The sequence below is a fragment of the Vulpes vulpes genome, chromosome 3 (genome assembly GCF_048418805.1).
Source record: "Vulpes vulpes isolate BD-2025 chromosome 3, VulVul3, whole genome shotgun sequence".
In the NCBI taxonomy this organism is placed as follows: domain Eukaryota; kingdom Metazoa; phylum Chordata; class Mammalia; order Carnivora; family Canidae; genus Vulpes; species Vulpes vulpes.
In genome coordinates, this window is record NC_132782.1 from 22,067,247 (window position 1) to 22,090,958 (window position 23,712).

Sequence of the window (23,712 nt, forward strand, 5' to 3'; positions counted from 1 at the left end):
TTTAAAATAATTTAATTCCTAGGTAAGATCTAAGTTTTAGGTTGCAGTGAATTTGAAGCATGTACATTTTCTTGAGCATCCCATTTCCCCATGCAGATAAGGAAAATTACATTTATTGCTTGTGCATTATGTTAGAAATTGTGATTAAGAGATTTACGATTAAGATTTTCACGATCGTGAAAAGTAATAGATGATTTTAGAATGTTTACCTCCATAGACTGTTACTACCCCAACCTCTTTCATAGTAAGCGATTTATATATACACAAATTTTTGTTTTTTGGCCATTTTCTCCAAGTATGACACCACCAATTTCCCATAATACTAAATTCAGAATTCTAGAAAATGAGATGTAACTGTAACAAGTAACAGACACTGTTAAAACTGAGTCAGAAGCAATTTTGAGATTTGGGGGCAGGGTGATTATTTTTTTATCTTTTTATTTTCTCAGTGTTTAATACTTTTGTCAGTAAGTATATGCTTATTGCATAAATGAATGCATAAGAGAAGAGCCAGATATTTTAGATCAGTAATTTGGGGATTTTTTCCTGTCAACCAGTGGTAGAGTTGAAGTGATTCATTTTACTAGAAGTGAAAACATGTATTAATTTCCTTTCCTATCTTTGCAATTCTGTTGTAGCTTATGAATTGCTCTTTCTAGTTTTGATATTAAAACAGAATTGTAGGGATCCCTGGGTGGCGCAGTGGTTTGGCGCCTGCCTTTGGCCCAGGGCGCGATCCTGGAGACCCGGGATCAAATCCCACGTCAGGCTCCCGGTGCATGGAGCCTGTTTCTCCCTCTGCCTGTGTCTCTGCCTCTCTCTCTCTCTTTGTCTGTGCGACTATCATAAATAAATAAAAATTAAAAAAAAATAAAATAAAAATAAAACAGAATTGTATTCTGTGTAAAGAAATTTGTATTATAAGTTACTTACCAAATAAGTATTGTAGCGTGTGTTAGAAGATATACTCCTCGCTTCCAGATATCTTGTCTCATTTAGTTAGTACAAAGAATGGCACTATATTTTTTAAATTTGCTTTTAAAGAAAAGTTGATTTTAGGAAAGAGAGATACCTTCCTCCCTTAACACCCTTCCCCCCACTTCTCTATGGCCCTGGTCCTTCCATCCTGATGAACATTTTTAGTGTTGTTTAATTTGCTGTTTAGGCTACTAAAAAAAAGCTGTTCTAGTATGCTCTACATGTACATAGACAGTTCTTAGATAAAGTCTTTTTTCCTTGAAGAAATATTTAAGTTCCTACCATGTGTCAGGCATACTATCTGGGGCCAAGGATACAGAAAACAAGACAGATAAAGTTCCTGTCCTTCTGGAGGTTATATAGCTCATTCGCAGGGCCACTTTCCACTGTTTTTATGGAGTGGGGAGTAAAGAACAGTGGAAGTTAAGTTAGAAACATGTAATACTAACAATTATTATGAAAGAGTAGCAATATTACAATAGTATTGATTCTTCTGCACCTATTAATTTCTTGATTTTTGTATATATGTTTTAACAGGACTTGGGTTTGGAATACTACATATTAGGAGAGTCTTTCGAGACTTCTGCTCCTTGGGACAGGTAAAATATAATAAAATGCCTGATATTATTCAAATATGCCATAGGAGTTGCTGAAATAATGTATCTTTGTGCATGAATATATAAATTTTTAAATGTTTATAAAGAAACACTTTTTTTTTAAGTTAATATCTTTGGAGCACCTAGGTGGCTCCAGTCAGTTAAACATCCAACTCTTGATTTCAGTTCAGGTCATGATCTCTGAGTCGTGAGATTGAGCTCCAACTTTGGCTCCTTGCTCAGCAGAGAGTCTACTTGAGATTCTCCCTTTCTCTCTGTGTTCTCTCTCTTTCTCTAAAATAAATAAATAAATCTTAAAAAAATTAATATCTCATCAGAATGTCATATTTGCAAGCCCCCCTCTTTTGGTTTGAGACAGAATTATCTAAATTCAATAGAAGGAAGATATTACTGAAGTCTACATTTTAAAGAATCTTTTTGGGCACTTAAGCTAGTTTCACTAGCTTTGATTTAGATTCTTAAGTACTTTATATGCTGAATATTCTCTAAAAAGTTCAAAATTATAAAACCAGTGTTAACCTTCTTTTGTAATGTATGATTCAGTTTTGATATTTGTATGAGTATTAAGTAAGATCTTCTATTTCAGTGATTTCTAAAAGAAATGCAACTTAAGGTATTATGTACAACTTCTATGTTTACATTACACACGCACATACAAATATTGGTTAGGGAATTGATAATAAACACTGATGAAATGTGAAGTAGTTTTATTAAAAATGAACTTTTGAGTAAACTCATTCAGTAATAAAAATTCTTTTTCTTTTTTTCTAAGATTTTATTATTTATTCATGACAGACACAGAGAGAGAAGCAAAGACATAAAGGGAGAAGCAGGCTCTTCACAGGGAGCCCGATGGCCCTCAGCCGAAGGCAGACGCTCAACCCCAGTCCATCCAGGCATCCCACTATAAAAATTCTTAAGGAAACTGTTAGTACATTTTTATTCGAGGCCTTACGTTTTGCTTTTTCTTTATAAAATATATGAACTATTTTAAATCTATAATAAATTATATAAGATATAACAAATCCCCATGAATCTACCTCTTAGATATTACTTATCTTAATATTTTTGTTCTACCCTAAGCTCTTTTTTCCCCACTCTCCCAGAAAACTTTACTTTTTCTGCATTCATTCTTTATCTACTATGTGTTATAACTTTTGGTGCATGGACGTTCATATTCCATGCCTTGTAAAACAGTAATCAAATTTATAGTATCTATCTGTTATTCATGAGTTTTATTGCTGTATTTTAACCAGGAGATAAATCTTGTAACTAAAAAACAATCAACTTATTGACAGAAAAAAAATCATCTTACTGACATCTGAACTTTTTAACAGCAAATATCATTTGGTAGCTGTTCATAGTTGTCTCAAAGATCATTTGTCTTTTATACTCTTCCTTGCCAGGGAAGGTAGGTTAGTGTAGTGTTAACTTCTTCAGTATTATGAATTTTTTCATCAGTTACTGTTAATTGATGATTGGCATTTGCCTTTTTATTCTTGCAGCTATGGAAGCTAATCACATATGTCTTTTCACTTTTTAAATATTTTTCTTGTGTGTTCTTACATATTTATTGGACTCACAATATCTGTTTTATACAGGCTTACGTATTTGGTTTGTTTTCATTTAAAACCACTTCACCAAAAATAAATAAATAAATAAATAAAATAAATAAAAAATAAAACCACTTCATCAGGGACGTCTGGGTCACTCAGCGGTTGAGCATCTGCCTTCAGCTCAGGGCATGTTCCTGGAGTTCAGGGATCAAGTCCCACATTGGGCTCCCTGGAGGGAGCCTGCTTCTCCCTCTGCCTGTGTCTCTGCCTTTCTCTCGGTGTCTGTCATGATTAAATAAATAAAATCTTTAAAAAAAAAACAACAACTTGATCAGCAGAGGTTTTCATAAATAAAATGAATGGAAAGCAGCTACATTCTTGACATAAAATTTACTTGTTACCCATTTAGCAACTTGCTTTTTCTTTCAGACATTTAGCCAGAATGTTTACCAGAAACCCATGGGATCAGAGTCTTCAATTCTCACACATTATTAGATTGCTTCACCTTTTCATGCATAAATCTCTTAAGGGATTATTGGTCTTACTAGTTTTTGTGTATCTCTCAGTGACGCGAGTAAAATGTACCTGTTAAGTGCTCAATGACTATTCTGCGTAGAATCCCATGAGTGAACTCTGGAATGGTATAAGAATGCAGCCTATAAAAATAGCTGTCTAAAATGTCTGAGTTGGAGATTTAAAGATTTTGGAGACACTAGCATGAAACTTGTGATTAAAACCAAGAGTAAATACAAACCCTTATAGCTAGTATGGTTGAAGAAAAAAACTTCTTTGAGAAGGAAGTCCAGGGAATCCCAAAATTTAAAGGATGAACATACAAACAAGAGCTAGCAAAAGAGAATAATACCTAGAGGATTTGAAGGAAAACCAGTGATGTGAGAGAAGCCCAGGAAGATGTTATTCAAGCAGGGAATTGTCAACAGTGTTAAATTTGCTAACAGGTCAGGTAAGGATTTAAAAGCATATACACAGTTATGTTTATCTCCCATAGAATGGTCCAAATGGACTGAATTGTACATGTTCTATAGAGAATGCTTTCTGAACTCCTTCTAAACAAATCATTTCTAGAAAGTATCCCATTAAGGGTTTTAACCATTCAGTCATGTTCTTTGTCCCATCTCCTCCTCATTGGTACTGAAGATTATTATTATTGTTATGTAACACAAATTCTATTTTCTAGAGTCATGATAAAGAACTTGGTTATAAATGTATATATTAATTAAACCTGTAACTATTAAAGCTTAGTAGGTTTTATTTATATTTAAAGTATTTGTTATATATATGTTAGATTTTTCAAAATAAAGACAATAAATTCCAATAATCTAAATACTTTTATAAGAAAAAAATAAATACTTTTATAAGATATTTTAAAAACATGCATCCTTATCGGTTCATAAGTGAGACAAAGGTAACCTTGATAAATCATATTTGCCTGCAACTCTCATAGAATTAAGCAGAATTTAAACTTAAAGGCACTGTTTTGTAAAATTAGAATTTATAAAACTTTTAGATACCATATTAAAATAGCTAATAAAATACTGAACTTCTCTATTTATATTTTAACCATATATTCTTTTTCTTATTGGAAATATAAGTAACTTTAGTGTGTTTTACAAAGCATAATCCATGTAAATGTTACTGTTTTTGTCAAATTGGTTCTCATACATTCAAATCAGTCTTTAGACTAAAGATGGCCCAGCCTTTTGAGTTTCTTTGTTATCTTTTGCATTCTCCTGATTCTAAACAGACCAAGGTTTAAAACACAGAATCAGTGTCAGTATGTGGCTAGTATGTTTGTTGGAGAATAAGAGGTTTATATATGCCCTAGGAGTTTATTTTCCAAAAGAAACAGAATATGTAGTAATAGCAAAATCTTTTGTCAGTCAAATCTTCTGTCTCTGGATCTCCGACCTAGAAGCTCTGATTGGCATGTTTTCCATTTCAGAGCCTTTTCCTGAGTATGTTCCCAAAATATGAATATGTCACCATTAGACCTCCTCCACTCCAAAATAGGATCTTAAAAATTATATTAAAAACTAAACAACAAAAGAAAGCAGATGCCATCATGTTTTAAAACAACAGTATTTTGGAGTCAAAATGAAATTTGGTGAAATGTGAATATAGTCTGTGTTTTAGTTAATAGTGATGTCCTGAAGTCAGTTTCTTAGTTTTGACAAATCTGTTATGGTTATATAATGTGTTTATAGGAAACCAGAGAAAGAGGATCTCTTTGTACCATCTTTGTGACTTTTCTGTATCTAAAACTGTTTCAAATAAAAAGTTTATTTAAACTATAGAAAAAAGGATTAATATTGTTAAATATTATTCCCCTTTCCCTTTATTAACTATTTATTACCTGTTTTCATTAACTTTTAATATCAGTCTAGCATAGTTTTACACATAGTTCATGTCTGGTGAGTCTTTGTTGAACTGTATTTTAGCTCGGTGCTTGACAGTAGGCTGTTGGGCATTTGGTACATCATGATTATTGATTATATTTATATTAAGAGAAATGTCTTAGTCATGGACACAGATTGGTATTCCTATAAATACGGAATTGAATTTTCATGAACATGTTTGTTATAGCTTTTTTTGAAGCTTTTAAAATCTTGTAATTAAATTTATTTGGAAATTGGGTTTACTGAAGTATAAAACCACTTCAGGAGGCTTGAGTGTACTCTCTGACTTCTGTCTTGTGGCAAAAAAAGAACTTTGCCCCTTTGAAATTATGAATGGAAAGCTCAACTTGAATGATCAAAGCTCTCTGTTAATTTCTGAAGGAATAAATATGAAAGTTTTCATTAGAATTACTAACTTGAAGGATGCCAGATAAACTAGCATTTATTCAAATTTTTGTAATTTATTTGAAAACTTCATATTGTATTCTATTATGTCTTCTAGGGTTGTGGATCTTTGTAGAAATGTTAAAGAACGAATAACAAGGGAATGCAAAGAGAAGGGTGTTCAGTTTGCTCCTCTTTCTACATGCAGGTGAGTTTGTTGTTTTTATACTAATTCTGAAAAAAAAACATATTTTTTAATTAATAGATGTAATTTGCCAGCTGGGGGAATAGCTTCAGTCTATTCCATTTCGCACGTTTTCTTAAACATCACTTTTGCCACCTTCTTAGGATTAAGATTAAGATTCTATTAAGATTTTTAGGGCAGTCCTGAGCCCTTTTGGAGTAGAACACCTTTCCATCACTGAGCTCTCTACCCTAGTGGGACAGCATGACAGTGCAGAGCCAAACCTTAGAGCCTCTGGAATAAGTAAAGGCCTCCCTTTTAGTTCACTGAAACTATAAATCACATATATTTTCAAGAAAGTATAATTTAATACACAGTCAACATAGCCTTTTCTTCAGTAGGCAAAAAGCATTTTTTACCATTTTATTAGTTATTGATGAAATGAATGGGTGTAGAATAAAGGAACGAGTAGAGCAAAATATCCAAATGAAGATTAACTGATTACTTTCAACAGATCTTTCTACAATAATGGAAATATTCTTTATCTGCCCTATTATGATAGCCACAAGCCATATGTGGCTGTGGAGCTGTTGAAATGTGACTATGGAACTGAGTGGTAAATTTTATTTAATTTCAAATAATTTGAATTTAAAACACCACATGTGGCTGGTATCTTCCATAGTGGGCAGTTAACTGAAGGTCTTACCCTCTTTGTTAAATAACAGTGGTCCAAAAGTTTTTTTGAGAAGGGGCACTTTGTATTCAATCTCTTGTTATTAACAGACCAGTATAAACACCAGAAGATTAAATCTATCAAGATTGAATGGAGCATTTGACTTATCAATAAAGTTACAGAATTAATTAGAATGGAAAATAAAAGGAAATCAGGACAGATTATGTGAAAGGGATCCTTAAAGTAAATGATACAGTAGTAATCTAGCACTTTACAATTTATGAAACATTCTGTTACATGCCTTTCCTTTTTTCTGTGTATGTGTGTTGTGGTTTTCAAGAATATAACTCAATATTTATTATAGAAACAAAAATCACAGTATAAGCAAAATTACAAATTAGGTAATTTGGGAAGTAATATAATACTTTTATTGTTAAGTGCACCTTATGTGGGACTCTGAAATAACAGGTATGCTTCACCAAAACCCTATTTCTGTGTATTTCTATTCATGATATTTTTTTCAGATTTACTTGGAATCACTTAATTTCAGCCTAAGGAGGCAGACCTGGGCCTCTTCCAGCCCAAGAACCAGGCCCTGCTGGCCAACTGTATGACAATGGCAACTTCCTGCTTAGTTTTTAAAATTTCTTTGTTTTTTAACACTACAGGTGTCCGATGAGTGAAGGCATGGTTCTGCTGTTTATTAGTAATTTTATCTCTTTGGACTCTAAATTTATCATTAGTAAGGCAGTGATAATACCATCTGCTTGATGAGGCCTGTGGGTCTAAAATGCAAAAGCATGTGAAGGGCTATGTGAATGCCATTGTATTGTGAGGTCATTACATGAAACTTGAGGTAGACAACCTATACTACTGCAAGTGAGGGAAATTTGGGTATTCTTTTTCTTCTCTAATGACGGATCCTCACAAAAGCATCCAATTGTTAAGTCCTCTTTGATATTTTGATAAAGCCTGATAATTTGGATACATTTGCTTTGCAAGACTAGAAATATTTCTCTACTCTTTACTATCTCTTCTAATTGTTCTCTTTTTTCTATCTTTTATATCCTCATCTTGTACTTCCCTGCGACCAGATTATATTTCTTAGTTCTACTTTTGGTCCCATTGGGACAGATATCTTTCAGAATTTGCTAAATTTTTGTGCTTCTGCTGGGGTAAGAAAGCAAAATTCTAACATGAGATCTGAGGAAAGAGTCTTTCTTAAACATTAAATGTTCATGTCAACTAGAAGGATCTACTTGAAATTGTGTTTTTTTTGCTTCTTTGTGGGAGAGAGAATCAGGGTTTGAAGACCATTTCAGGAAGTACCAAACCTAAATATTAACATGTTTTTGAGTAAGTATATTCAGGGTTGAATGAGAACATAAAAGCTAAAAATGTGGATATAGAGATTATTGACTTGATACATCTAAAGGAGGGGGAAACAGGTGCCTTGTTCTGTACAATAAAAAAACTTAATAAGTTGGTAAATAAACCTACTGGTGTCTTAGTGACTCATCTTGGAACTTTTCCAAGTAAAGGTGTAAGAGTGTATGTATTCTTTCTTTCTTTTTTTAATTTGGAGATGTCTTTAAAAATAAGTCTTTTACCTTAAAGTCTAAGAAAAAAAATTTGTGTTTATTTCTGTTATGAACCTAAATTGATACTTAATTCTTTTTTTGACAATCTGGTCTCTCAGGCCTCTTTTTATAATACTGAAAGCCAATCAGGCCTAAGAACCCAAAAGTTATTTGTTACCATAAAATTTGAAACATTTGAAATAATGGTATATATTTTTGGGTAGTTGAGAATTTTTTTATTCCTTTGTTTTATCAGGTAGAAACTTAATAGATTTTATCCCCTCTTCATCCTTCTGCCCCACCTCCCTATTTATCTCTCTAGACTTCTCCCCTTCCATTATGAGAATATCATTGTGATAAACCACTACTTACTGAAAGTTATTGGGAAGTAAAATATTTTGCCTCAGGACATCTACTGTAGTAACACAAGTCGTGGTTCTTCAGAAGGAACTCATAAGGCCTAAGGTTATTATGTATTTGATGTATGCCATTTATTAAGTAGCTATTTTTTAAAGAATGATTTTCTGATAAAAGCTTATATGCCCAGCTTCTGTAATCATTTTATAAATCAAAATTTAGAATGTGCAATCTAATTATTTGAATGGTTTTGGTAAATGGGGATTTTAAATACAGTTCTTTTATCTCATACTTGTTAGAACTAACAGTCAGAGTTTGATTTTGGTTTTGTTTGATTTGAGTTGCTTGAGTTTGGCCAAAGGTTATTGTGTGTTGAATGTAAATGTTGAATGTGTGAGATACATTTTTTAAACGTTTTTTAAAAAAGTTATTTCAAACTTAATTTGAAATAATTATAGTGCTCATTGAAATCAAAGATCCCGAGGAAAATAACTAGCTATAGAGTGTATTTATTGAGTTTATTTATTTCATTTCTTTTAAAATATACTTTGTATACTGGAATAGAAACTCCAACGCTAAATTTTCTGAAGAAGTTTTATGGGAAGGAATTCCTAGCCAGTGAGTCTAACATAAATAAAGAACTCCAAAAATTTTTTAGAAATTAAAGAATGATATAATGACTTTGGCAGGCATGCTATCACTTGTCCAGTTGATTCTGGAAGAGGTTAGTGTTTAAGTGTCTTAAATTATAGAATTGATCTATTAAAAGATGTAGATCTGAGTCAGTTTCTGAAGTAGATCCAAATTGAGGTTTTCCAAAAAATGTTTATTATTTTTACTTTGTTTTTGAGTTACTAGTCAGTGAAATTTTGCTACGACTTTTAGAAGCCTGCTTAACTATTGAAAACTGAACTCTGTGGTATAGATCCTAGATTTGTTGGAAGGTAGCAATGTTCTATTAATATTTAGTTGCATTTTCTATTTATTGATATTCAAATATGAATGATAAATATTTTACTAATTGTGATAAACTCATTTCATTCAGGTATCCTTTCAATTTATTTAAATTTGGTTATTCCTAAATGATAGTGCCCTTATAGTTAAAATGGCTCTCCAATTTTTCTTAAACTTTGTAAATCTGGTACTTAAAATGTTAACATTCAAGGGATCTTTTTTATGAGTGTGAATTAACATTAGAAGAAAAACACAGCTGGCAAATTGACAGTAGCATTGTTAAACAGTTCATTTCTTCTGTTCTGAGGCACCTAACATTTGGCCTAAAAGGCCATTAAAATTTTAGATTAGATTCTATTTGTATAGTTGTAGTAAAAAGAGTATTTTCTCAGTATTTGCTCCTTCTGTTAAATTAAATTCTTTGTAGGAACCTCTGTAAATTGCACTCACTGATCTGACTATGATTATCTTAGCCCTCTTTTAAATGCCTTACCTAATTGCATTTTGAAAGCCCAGGTATATATCATATATGTGATTTAATAATCTAATGTGCTTGGTATCTTTTGTCAACACACATACAACATGCGCACCTATGGGGCCCAGAGTTTAAAACCTTCAGAGACGGTATTTTAAAGCCATGTCATTGCATTTGATATGATCATTCAGTTTGTTTCCAAAGTTCTTAATAATTTTTAATGTGAAGTTAGTGAAGATGCTGTATTTTACCCAGCCTGATCATTTTTGGTATTTGAACATTTCTCCTATTTCTAAGTTTTAAGTTCTCATACCTATTTTTATTGACTTTGAGGAAGTTTAGAAGGTTATAATGGATCACCAAGTCCCATCTAGTCTGTTTGGGGGCTTCTTTAACTTCCCTATACTTTGTAAAACAAAACAAAAAACAAAAAAAAACCCTCAAAAGCCTAAACCCTTCTGAAGGAAATGAGGTTTTTATTTATTTCAGGCTAATTGGAGAAACATTTACATTGTTTTTAATTTTTTAAACTCTTTGGGTAATAATCCAGACTTACCAAAAAAAATTGTTAAAAACAGTGTGAATAGTTCCTGTATTTACTTCATGCAGCCAATCTCCATTCCTTCCATGGAGTTAAGAGACTGGGTAGAGAATGAGATTATGACTTAAATCAAATGACTTTACCTTTAAATTTCTATATGTTAAATCTGATTTCACTTAACTTAAAGCTTTGTGGGGATTGTCTGTTTGTTTTTTAGGGTGACGCAGATTTATGATGCAGGTGCATGTATCTATTTCTACTTTGCCTTTAACTACAGGGGAATAAGTGACCCACTGACTGTGTTTGAACAAACCGAGGTAATTCTGCATACATGAATATACTCTTACATTCTTTTATTAATTTAAATAAACTTTCCTATCAATGTATGAATTTTAGTTTGACTCTTGTTAATCACTCACTGGCTTATTGGGTTGGTAGCCCATATAGCCTTGAGAAGTATATTTGGTGCACTGAGTTGTATACTGAATCTTGAGTCTAAAATTAATATTCTCTATAGATATTACAATCCATATTCTAAAGTTAATATTCTGTAACCTGTGGTTCTTTGGTTGTTACTTATAGTCTGTAAGACCTGATAAACTTAGGTAACAAAGGACCGTAGGAATCCTTGATAGTACTCTGACAGTTCACCCATTTCCTGATCGTGGCTGCAATTGAGGTCAGCAGCCCTAATATTCTTGGTCTGTGTTGCTGTAATGCCCTCATTTTAGGTTTATAAATTTTTATTTACTCTTGCTATGCATAGGCCATTGAGGTTCATTTGCTGCCAGTTTCTATTCTTTGAATAGCATGCAGGTTCCAATTTTTATAAAGCCTTCTATATGCTGGTCAGTATTTCTCATACAACTATGCCTAGAGTTGGAGAGACAGACTAGACTATGGAGGAACTGGGAAGAGACTGAGGTTTGTTAAAGCCTAAGGCGTGCTAGTGTCTAAACTAATGTTTAAAACCTAGTGTCTTAGTGTTATTGCATACCTTCCATAGGTAGAACCATTCAGTGATTTTCAGTGGCACGCTTTGAGACTCAAACCATAGACAGGGTTTGATTGGCTTCCTCCTATACCTCCTTTCTTTTTTTTAAACAGCTGTTTTGAAGTGTAATTGAAATACAGGAAACTGCACAGATTTAAAGTGTACAGTTTGCATATTTGCACCTGTGAAAATATCACCACAGTCAAAATAATGAACATACCTATCACCCTCAAAAGTTTGAGTACTTTTCCATCAGCTTAGCTTTGTAGCGTTTTGGTTGCCCTCTGGTTACTTCTCTATACTACTACAAGAGTGAAACGATTCCTTTTTCTTCAATTCAAACTGTTATTCTCTAAGTGCTACTAATTTCAAGTAGTTATTGTTTTAAAGAATCGTTTGTTTAATGAATTTAATCATTCATTAAATTTAAAATAATGTTATTTATTAAAGATTTTATTTATTTATTCATGAGAGACAGAGGAGAGGCAGAGAGACACAGGCAGAGGGAGAGGCAGGCTCCATGCAGGGAGCCCAAGGTAGGATTTGGTCCCGGGTCTCCAGGATCACACCCTGGACTGAAGGCGGCGCTAACCTGCTGGGCCACCCAGGCTGCCCAAAATGTTATTTAAAATAATTTGTTAGGGATCCCTGGGTGGCGCAGCGGTTTAGCGCCTGCCTTTGGCCCAGGGCGCGATCCTGGAGACCCGGGATCAAATCCCACATCGGGCTCCCGGTGCATGGAGCCTGCTTCTCCCTCTGCCTGTGTCTCTGCCTCTCTCTCTCTCTCTCTCTCTCTCTCTCTCTTTGTGTGTGACTAATAAATAAATAAAAATTAAAAAAAAAAATTTGTTAGGGGGATCCCTGGGTGGCGCAGCGGTTTGGCGCCTGCCTTTGGCCCAGGGCGCGATCCTGGAGACCCGGGATCGAATCCCATGCCGGGCTCCCGGTGCATGGAGCCTGCTTCTCCCTCTGCCTGTGTCTCTGCCTCTCTCTCTCTCTCTCTCTCTCTCTCTGTGACTATCATAAATAAAAAAAAGAAAATAATTTAAAATAAATAAAATAAAATAATTTGTTAGAAGATATAATGGTAGCATATTTTTAATTCATTTGAAAAACTCTAAAGCCTGAGTGATGAATGTTATATAAGTTACTTTGCAATGAGATGTGGTCCATCTGTCCTGCTTGGGCCCTCTTTTACTCTGGCCTAACTATTAATAGTTTATACACACCTGAGTAATTTTGATAAGTTCTAGGCACTGTCGATTTTTCACCTCATGGCTAGTGTATCATAAAGTGAATATAATTCTACTTTTGTTCCCATTTTTTTCACTGCACTTTAAGCCATTCTCTATTTTGCTTTAAATCTCTGCAGTTTCTTGTATTTCAATTATACTTCAAAAAAGCTGTTTAAAAAAAAAGAAGGCATAGGACAGAGCCAACCAAACCCTTTCTATGGTTTGAGTCTCAAAGTGTTGCCAAACCTTAGTGCTCTATAAGGAGCTTAAACAAGACCGAACATGTTAGGAGGAGAAAACAAGGGTTTTTGCACTTAAATATCCATAGGTCTGACAGGTAATTTGTCCCGAGACATTGACCTAAGAAATGTTCTCCATAAGGGCTTTTCTGGTTGATCTCTGATAGCTTTGTAAGTAATTTTGGGTCTGATGCCCACTTTATGATATTTGATAGTAACTTAACCATCCAACCCTCATTTTCCTTGTCTGTGAAATAGGGATAATTGTAATTATTCCATAAGGCTATAATGGAAAATAAATGAGTTACTACAGGTAAATTGCTCAGTGTACTTTTGTGGACATAAAATAAGCAGTTAAATGTTAAAATAAGCAGTTAAAATAAATGTGAATTACTAACATTTATTGGTATAGTGAGATGTTTACTTCAGAGTAGGACTTTACTGTCTTTACAAAACATTTTATTATTATTAACAATGTACTGCCCCTGAGTTGATCATTTTGTCATTGTTTAGAAATCTTGAAGTGACTATTGTAGACATTGTGACCATTCACTAGGAAAACACGTATAAAGCTAGGCTACATATTTTAATTGCTTTTTAAACGTAGTTAACCCAAGAGAAAGGAAAATTCGTTTTCCAGTTTGTTATTTAACCCAGGAAATATGTGCCTCCTTTGGGAGCTAGGTCTTACTCTTTCACTTCAAAGAGAAACCTAAGTTGCAACTATTTGTTGTGTTGTTTCCAAATACAGGCAGCTGCTAGAGAAGAAATCCTTGCTAATGGAGGGAGCCTGTCCCATCACCACGGAGGTAGAATTTCTAATATTTCTACTGTTGAAAATAATTCATTTGATAAAGTGCTGAGGAGAGCCATAACAGTATGTAATTTGAGGGCACTTGATATTTCTTGAGAGTTTGTGTGTCTGTCATTGGGGTAGCCTAGGCTGTGGTAGTAACCAACAGAAGAAACACTAAGAGAGTGTTTTTCTCTTAAGAGTTTTTCTCTTAAGGTATAAAACCTCTATTTCTCTAATTTAGACACGAAGTTAATTACTTGCCATGCTTTAGATGTTAAAACAGAAACGAGTCAACATTTTAATTTCCACATCATAGACATTTCATTGTTTTCTCAGCTCTTGCATGTAAATCATTTTTACTTTCTGGTTGTTTTTATGCTTCCTGATTGTAGGTTCCTAACATGTTGTCAGTATTAGGTAACAAAACAAATGCAGGTCAGATCATGTTACCATAAAACTTCTATAATTTATGTGCATTTTCAGGTTCTAGGCCTGTATGGTCTTTATTTGTTGACAACTCCAAGTTTGATAAATGATTTACTTTTTAGAAATTATTGGCTTGAACTTGAATATAGCTAGGTTTGATTGCATATTATTTTATTTATTAAGAGATTTTGCCTCATTTAAATAGGAATCTTTTATTTCTATCATATTTTTCATATTTTATATTCTATGTACTCAGAAATACAACTGCATAGATACAAACTCTAAACTTCCTGATATCCTCTAGTGCTTAGAAAAAGAAACTGGGTAAGCCTACATACAAAGTGTATTTTAATTTCATATGTGCTAGTAAAATGAAGATGCTTTCTCTTTGCCAGCCTGTCCTCTTCTAAACTACTGAATATCAGAGTGTTCTCTAGGACTTGGCCCTAAGCCAGTTTGTCCTGTGTTCACTCCTTCAGTGATTACCTTAGTCCTAGGACTTGACAACACACTGATGCTTCTCAACGACCAGAAAGTACCACCACCAGGACTTCTAGTTCAGATCATTATTTCTTCCTGTTGAGACTTCTGCAGTAGCATCTTAACTGGTCTGTCTGCTTCCACTCCTGCTCCCCTACTGTCATTGCTTTTGCTGCCAAAGCAATCGTTTCTAAAACTCAGTGTTTTCTCCTCACACACAAAATAAAATCCAAACTCCTTGTCAGGACCCTCAGGGTATACACATGTACGTCTCCCTGTCCGCACCTCTTATTGCTTTTTTACTCTAGCCACATTGGCTTTCATGCCATTCCTCAGACATACTAACCCCCATGCCCCTGCAAGTCCTTTGCTGTTTGTTCCTCTTCTTTGGATGTTCTTTCTTGCTCTTATTTTTCCCCCAGATATTTTCATGGCCCACTTTCTCCATCATTTCGTTCTCTGATAAAAAGGTCACCTTCTTAGAGGTGTCTTCCTTGTTCTTTGGTTGAGTTTCTGTGTTCCTCATTTGAATAAGTTCAGTGAGGTTACTGACTATCTTGTTTATTGCACTGTGTTTTCTCAGTCCCTAGAACACTGACTACTGGCCCTTCTGTATAGCAGAAGGAATATGTGAAATATGTGGAGTGGATAAGTGCCCAAGTGCACAGAATTTGAGGCAGTTTTGCAAGTTCTCAAACAGCTCTGAATCTTTCATATTAAAATGGCTGTAGTCTCACTATTAATTTGGCTTCAGACATTTAATATGCAGGCCATGTTTGCATATAGGGTCATATTTAATCATGGAAAGTTTATTCTATAATGTTTCTCAGAAATTGTATTAGAGCCATTTATTCAGTAAAAAAGTGAGGTAAAATAATGTGCATTTCTCTACAACTATATAACAGCAGCCATTTTGGTGTTCTTCCATAGATGCAGTATGTATATAAGATTCAATTGAAACTTTGTCCTAAAGCAAGTAAAAGGTCGAGAGGCTTGTAAACAGAGGGGAAAGAACACAGATTTTGGAATCAAATCTGTATTTGACTCCTGGCTCTTGCACTTAACTAGCTATGTGACCTTAGGGAAATAACTTCTCTGAGCTGGTGTTCTCTTCTGCAAATTAAGAATAATAGTACCTACCTTGTATATTATAAGAATTACATGTGATAATATATGCAAAACATCTGAAGTATCTTGCATGTAGTAGGTGCTTAAAAAAACCCAGTAGCTTAAAAAGATAGCAATAGACAATTCCAAGTGGAAACTCTGGTTTGTTCTTAACCTTCGTAAAAAGGGTTAGAGTTTACATTGAAAAGATACAAACAATAATTGTCCTAACATTTTCAATTGTAACCTGCAGTTGGTCTCATTCTGTAAGAAGTTCTATTATAATCTGTATGAAAGAGAAATTTCCTTCACACTCGTGGCTATAAAATATGCTATACAAAAATGTCGATTTTCATAAATGCCTCCTGCTTAAAGTTAATCATCTAATTTGTAAATGTCAAATATCCTGTGCTGTTTGGTAGTTTCATAAAACCTTTCTATATAAATTTGAAATAGAATGGGTTTAATTGTCCTGCTAAGCTTTACTAATGATAGAGCTTTTGGAGAGATCACTTCTTTTAATGTGAAGAAAAGATTCTCCTTAATTTACATCCTGAACTTAAAACTCAAGTTGACCTCATAGTGACATCTGTATTTACTGACCTTCAGGCAGTGTCATGACATTCTCAGTACCAGTTTTGATTGTGAGAGTAGAAGGGCTGGGGGCTGGGAGAATATTGATGCAATTTCTCTTAGAGGGTTTGGCCTGTAATTGTGATTAATAACAGTTGCTTTCACTATCTGGAAACAGACAGGCTGGTTTGTCTGCCTACAATCATGCTGTGATAAATGGAGCTATTTTAACTCTGGTTTTGTGTATCAAAGAAAACAGATGTAGTCTGGAACTGGAGGCTATAGGAAATATAAAGCCTGTTTAACTTAATCTTCATAGTGCTTGTTTTTGTAACTGACAAGCTGGTCAGTTTAAAGAGTTTGTATCAGCCATGTACTTAATTTCAATTTATGACTTAAGTTTTTAAGTTGCTCATTGGCTAAAATTATACCTAAGTCCTTGTCAAGAAGTACAGTTCTTTGATTAAATAAAACCAGTCTTAATTTAAATATTGGTGTCTTTACCTAACCAAAATTATTTCCTATTGTTCAGAGAATAATTGTGAGGCAGCTGCTCCAAGGTTTGTTTGGGCTTTTTATTTTTTTGTGTCCTTAACAGAACCTACTTGTATCAAAAACTTTAAAAGTAAAGAGAGAGTACTCAAAAGAATGAGCAAAAGATTGATTTTGAAGCTGTTTGTTAAAGCCATAGTCTGAAATAAAAGACATATATGTTGGAAAGAAAGAAAATTCTTGCTTTAATAGATGCCATGATTTTCTATGTAGACAATCCCATAGAATCTATAAAAACAAGACCAGGAGGATTGCAGAATTTAAGAGCACACACAAAAATCAATCACATTTCTAATATTAACAAACATGTAGAAACTGGAATTTAAAATACAATACCATTTCCAGTTGCTTCAAAGAAAATGAAGTGAACATAAATTTAACACTTAGGCATAAATCTAGCAAAATATATACAGGGTCTGTAGTCTGAGAATTATAGCATGTTGATGAAAAATATTAAAGAAGTCCTAAATGAGAGACAGTGTTCATGGATTGGTAGAAAACTAGACATAGCAAAGACGATCATTTCCTTCTAGATTGATTTATGTGTTTAATGCAATTCATGTTAAAATTTCAGCAAAATTTGGGGTGCCTGGGTGGCTCAGATGGTTAAGGTCTGCCTTCCACTCAGGTCATGATCCCAGAGCCCTGAGATGGAGCCCAACGCTGGGCTCAGCGAGGAGTCTGCTTCTCCGTCTTCTTCTGCCCTTCCCTCTCGGTTGTGCTTCTACAGTTGCTCTCGTTCTCACTATCTAACTCAAGTAAATAAATAAATAAAATCTTAAAAAAAAGTTTTTCAGCAAACTTTTTAGTAGACATAGAAAAGATTATTCTAAAATTTATATGGTAAGACAAAGGAACTAGATAACTGAAACAATTATGAAAAGAAAGACTAAAGTCATAGGAGCCTATGTACTTGATTTCAAGACTTATGGCTCTAGTAGTCAGGACTCTGCTGTTGGAAGAGAGAGAGGGAGACACCGGTCAATGGAACAGAATAGAAAACCACCCCCACAAGTATGTCCAACTGATTTTGACAACAATACAGAAACAATCCAGTGGAGGAAGTATATAATTTTTCAACAAATGGTGCTATAGTAAGTGGACATCCATAGGCAAAAAAAATGAAAAGAACCTTGACCTAAATTTCAGGATCTTATACCAAACTTAACTCAAAATAGATAATGGACTTAAATGTAGAGTACAAAATAATAAAACTTTTAGAAGAAAACAGGAAAAAATCTTCAGAGTCTAGAGTTAGGCAAAGAGTTCTTAGGCTGATCACCAAAAGTACAGTCCCTTAAAGGAAAAGTTGATAAATTGGATCCCATCAAAATTAAAAATGTTTGCTCCATGAAGGATTCTGATAAGTGGGTGAAAAGATAAGCTACAGAGTAGTAGAAACGTGTAAACTACATGTCCATGTCCAACAAAAGGCCTATACCTATAATATGTAAAGAATTACCAAACTCAAGAGTAAAATGCAAACAATCCAATTAGAAAGTGGGCAAAAGATATGAAGAATTATTTCACTGAAGAGGATATACAAATGGTAAATAATCACATGGAAAGAGGTTCAGATCTCAGTTGTAAATAGAAAAATCTAATTCAATAAACTCTGTATTACCCCTGAAAAAAAAAAAAAAGGAAAGAGGTTCAGTATCCTTAGCTATTAAGAAAATGCAAATTAAAACCACAGGGGTAATCACTATATACCTATCAGAAAGCTAAAATTAAAAAATAGTGGTAATATCAAATGCTGGTAAGGATATGAAGAAACTAGACAAATAATACATTGCTGAGAGGAATGCAAAGTGGTACAGCTACTCTGTAGATACTTTGGCAGTTTTTTATAAAATCAAACATGCAAACTACCGTTCAACCCAACAGTTATACTCTTATGTATACCAGAGAATTGAATACCAGAGAATTGAAAACTTAGGTTTGTACAAAAACCTGTGTGGATGAATATTCAGAGCAGCTTTACCCAGAATAGCCCCAAACTGGAAACAGCTTAGATGTCCTTCAACTAATGGTTGGTACATCCATATCATGGGCAACTCCTCAGCAACAAGAAGGAACCAACTATTAGTGCATGCAACAACTTGGATGACTCTCCAGGGAATTATGATGAGAAAAAGAAAGCCAATCTCAAAAGACTACATACAGTGTAATTCTATTTTTATGACATTTTTGAAATGACAGAATTACAGAAATAGAGAGCAAATCAATTTCCAGGAGTCAGTTGTGGGAAGGGGTGACTAAAACAGGCAACACAGGGGATCCTTGTGGTGATGGAATTGTTCTGTATCTTAACTATATCAATGTCAACATCCTGGTTGTAATTTTGATCTTTAGGTGCCTACCAGATGAGTCTAGTCTTTCCAGTATTGAATATCAGATTACCATAATATAGCAGATAGTTTGTTTTGTCCTTTAATTTTTTTTCCCGTTGGTTTCTTTTTTGTGACTGGCTTCTTCTCACAAAACTTATTATTTGATTATAATATTTTTCCACTGATGTAATGCTGTAAATAGATTTCAAGATTGGACTGTAAAAGCCAATTAACCCATAATTTCACTGAACATTTAATTATTACAGCTGTAGCATAGGTTAAACAAATTTTTTATTAATTTTTTTTTTTACTTATTAGAGCATGAGTGGGGGATGGGGGAGAAGCAGAGGGAGAGGGAGAAGCAGACTCCCCACTGAGCAGGGAGCCCAGTGTAGAATCTTGAGATCATGACCTGAGCCACCCGGGCACCCAAGATACAGATTTGAGAATTGACAGAAAATCTGTTAAGAATGTATTGATCTCTGTGTCTTTCCACTTAAGCAATTACAGAAGCTACCTGTTGTAGCTTACACCTTCAGTTGGATCACCATCATAGAACAGGTGGCTTAGATACTAATACTTTTCTTTGGACCTCTAAAGAGAGCTTTCTTCCCAGCAATTTTATGTCCCACACTCTTCTAAGTAAGATGTTTGTTAGTCTGAGAATGCCTGTACTACATTATTAGATTGTTAGAGAATAATTAACTTTTGTAATTTCATGTGATTAGCAAATAGTTAATCCTAATAGATATTTTCTTTCTTTTTTTAATATATATATATATATAGAAGTTCGATTTGCCAATATATAGTATAACACCCAGTGCTCATCCCATCAAGTGCCCTCCTCAGTGCCCATCACCCAGTCACCCCATCCCTCTGCCCACCTCCCCTTCCATTACCCCTTGTTCATTTCCCAGAGTTAGGAGTCTCTCATGTTTTGTCACCCTCTCTAATTTTTCCCACTCATTTTCCCTCCTTTCCACCATAATCCCTTTCATTATTTCTTATATTCCCCATATGAGTGAAACCATATAATGATTGTCCTTCTCCAATTGACTTACTTCACTCAGCATAATACCCTCCAGTTCCATCCACGTTGAACCAAATGGTGGGTATTCGTCCTTTCTAATGGTTGGGTAATATTCCATTGTATATATAGACCACATATTCTTTATCCATTCATCTGTCGATGGGCATTGAGGCTCCTTCCACAGTTTGGCTATTGTGGACGCTGCTATAAACATTGGGGTGCAGGTGTCCCGGTGTTTCACTGTATCTTTGGGGTAAATACCCAGGAGTGCAGTTGCTGGGTCATAGGGTAGCTCTATTTTTTTTAACTCTTTGAGGAACCTCCACACAGTTTTTCACAGTGGCTGTACCAGTTCACACTAATAGATATTTTCAAAATCATTAATATCACTCAGCATCAGGGATATACAAATCAAATAAGATACCACCCCACACCAGTCAAAATGGCTAAAATTAACAACTCCGGACACAACAGATGTTGATGAGGATGCTGAGAGAGGGGAACCCTCTTAGGCTGTTGGCGGGAATGCAAACTGGTGCATCTACTCTGGAAAACGGTATGGAGGTTACTCAAAAAGTTGCAAATAGAGCTACCCTATGACCCAGCAATTGCACTACTAGGTGTTTACCCAAAGGATACAAATGTAGTGATCCGAAGTGGCAGCTGTATGCCAATGTCTATAGCAGCAATGTCCACAATAGCCAAACTATGGAAATAGCCCACATCTCCATCGACAGATGAATGGATAAAGAACATGTTGTAATATATACAACGGAATAAGTGGAATGTACAATGGAATACAGCCATCAAAAAAATGGAATGTATTGCATTCCATTGGAATGTATTTGCAATGATGCAGATGGAATTAGAGGGTAGTATGCTAAATGAAATAAATCAGAGAAAGACTAATATCATATGACTTCACTCATCTGTGGAATTTAAGAAACAAAATAGATGAAAATAGAGGAAGACAGGGAAAAATAAAATAAGATGAAATCAGAGAGGGAGACAAACCGTAAAAGACTCCTCTTTAGGAAGCAGACTGAGGGTTGCTGGAGGGGAGCTGGGTGGGGGTATGTTGTAACGGGGTGATGGGCATTAAGGAGGGCACTTGATGTAATGAGCACTAGGTGTTATATGCAACTGACAAATCACTAAACTCTGTTCTGAAACTAATAATACACTGTATGTTATTAAGTTGATTTTAAATTTTTAAAAATGCATAACAAAAAAAACCTAATAGATATTTTCAGGTATGAATCTATTAAAAGTGAGTTTAGTTAAAAATTTTTTTAATGTTGTTCTATGTTGTCTAATATAAAAGCCACTAGGCTACCTATGGCTATTTAAATTTTGATTAATTAAAATTAATTAATTAATTAAAATTAGAGGCACCTGTGTGGCTTAGTCTGTTAAGCATCAGATTCTTGATTTCAGCTCAGGTCATGATCTCAGGTTGTAAGATTGAGCCCCATGTTGGGCTCCGCACTAGATGTGGAGTCTGTTCAAGATTCTCTTTCTCCCTCTGCCTCTACCCCTCCCTCACATTTGCGTCTTAAAAAAAAAATTAATTAAAATTAAAAATTCATTTCCTCACTTGCACTAGCCGCATATCCAGTGCTGATATCCATATGTGGGTTGGGGCTACTGTGCTAAATAGTGCAGATAAAGAACATTTCTGTCATAAGAGAATGGTACTGAATTGTGCTGTGAAGCTTTATTTCACGTATATATATTGGCCCATTGGCTAGAAAAATGGTCCGAAAAATGACTTACAAGGTTTTGTTTTGTTTTGTTTTTTTAAGGGATATTAAATTCAAGTTTTAGGAGTTAACTTTCAAAATAAAGTAGCATTTGGGCAGCCCTGGTGGCGCAGCGGTTTAGTGCCACCTGCAGCCCAGGGCATGATCCTGGGGACCCTGGGACGAGTCCCGCATTGGGCTCTCTGTATGATGCCTGCTTCTCCCTCTGCCTGTGTTTCTGCCTCTCTCTCTCTCTCTCTGTCTCTATGAATAAATAAATAAAATCTTAAAAAAAAAAATAAAGTAGCATTTGTCACCAATGGTTGATGTTCTCAGATGTGACTACTGTCTACTACTTTCTCCAGAATTTCTCTCATTTTGGTCAGTAGCCTCAAATTTAGAGCAAGTTCACCTTGCAAATGAGTAAGCCGTTTGCTAGTAATCCAGTTGGTTGAGCAGCGAAAGTATGTCGTACTTCTGGAAATTGTTTGGCCTCTAAGAGCCCCTTGGAAGCACGTAGTCTAGGATTTCTTCCTCTGGTCATTGTTGACATTTTGGGCCAAGTAAATCTTTGTTCTAGAGGCTGTTCTATGCATTCTAAGGTGTTTAGCAGCATCCCTGGTCTCTCTGTCCTTTAGATGCTGGTAACATCAACCCAGTTTTGACAGCCAAAAATGTCTCTAGACATTACTAAATGTACCTTGGAGAGCAAAATTGCCCCCAGTGGGAACCACAGGTAGGGTCCAAAGAATCCTAGAGATTTGAAGGAAAGAGTTTTAGGTTCTGTGACTTACCTCTTGTTTTAGCTACTGTAAAATAGTTCTAATTATATCTAAGAAATAATGTCAGAATATAGGAAATGTAAGGCAAGTATAAGCAGAATTATTATGTGGCATATACTGTTCTATAATGGAACTACAAAAATTAATAAAACATGGCCCTAGTCTCAGGGAGCATATGATGTTTTCTACCTTTTTCTGCCCTTATCTATCTCCTGTTATTTCACCATTCACTTGCTTTTTACTCTGTTGTACAGGCATTAATTGACAACTTGGGTTTAAATTTCAAATATGTTAAGCCACTTATGGGGAAATTGTAGCAGAATTAGCACTTGATTATGTTCTGAAGACAGATCTCCTGTGATCTGTTATCACCCTAGTAATTCAAACTTTTATTCTATTTCATAATCTCTAAAAACCTATTCAAGAATCAGTAAGGTCTTAGAACTATTGTGTGAACTGCACAGATGAAATCTTAGCATGAAGAAAATTGACATCTTAAATATTTGCTAAAAGAAAAATCTTACTAGATTTTAAGTGCTTTCTTAAAAGCCTGTTGTGTCTGTGAGTTTGTCATCTCAATATTGAAAGTTTCATTAGTAGAAAATAAGTCAAATATCTGTAAGAGAAATGGAAACATGACTTTAAGTATCCACAAAGCACTAAATTAAACTCTTGGATAGGCATAGTCCCATCTCATATGCTTTAAA

At 34.6% G+C, this 23,712-nt stretch overlaps 1 protein-coding gene across 1 annotated transcript in view; it reads left to right on the forward strand.

The window, feature by feature from the left end:
* The window catches only part of AGPS (alkylglycerone phosphate synthase), a 131,529-nt gene that overhangs the window by 97,773 nt on the left and 10,044 nt on the right, over positions 1–23,712 (forward strand). The window contains exons 16-19 of the mRNA XM_072752024.1: positions 1,516–1,577; positions 6,071–6,160; positions 10,934–11,033; positions 13,936–13,993. Coding sequence (XP_072608125.1) covers positions 1,516–1,577; positions 6,071–6,160; positions 10,934–11,033; positions 13,936–13,993 — 310 coding nt within the window. The remainder of the gene's footprint in view (positions 1–1,515; positions 1,578–6,070; positions 6,161–10,933; positions 11,034–13,935; positions 13,994–23,712) is intronic.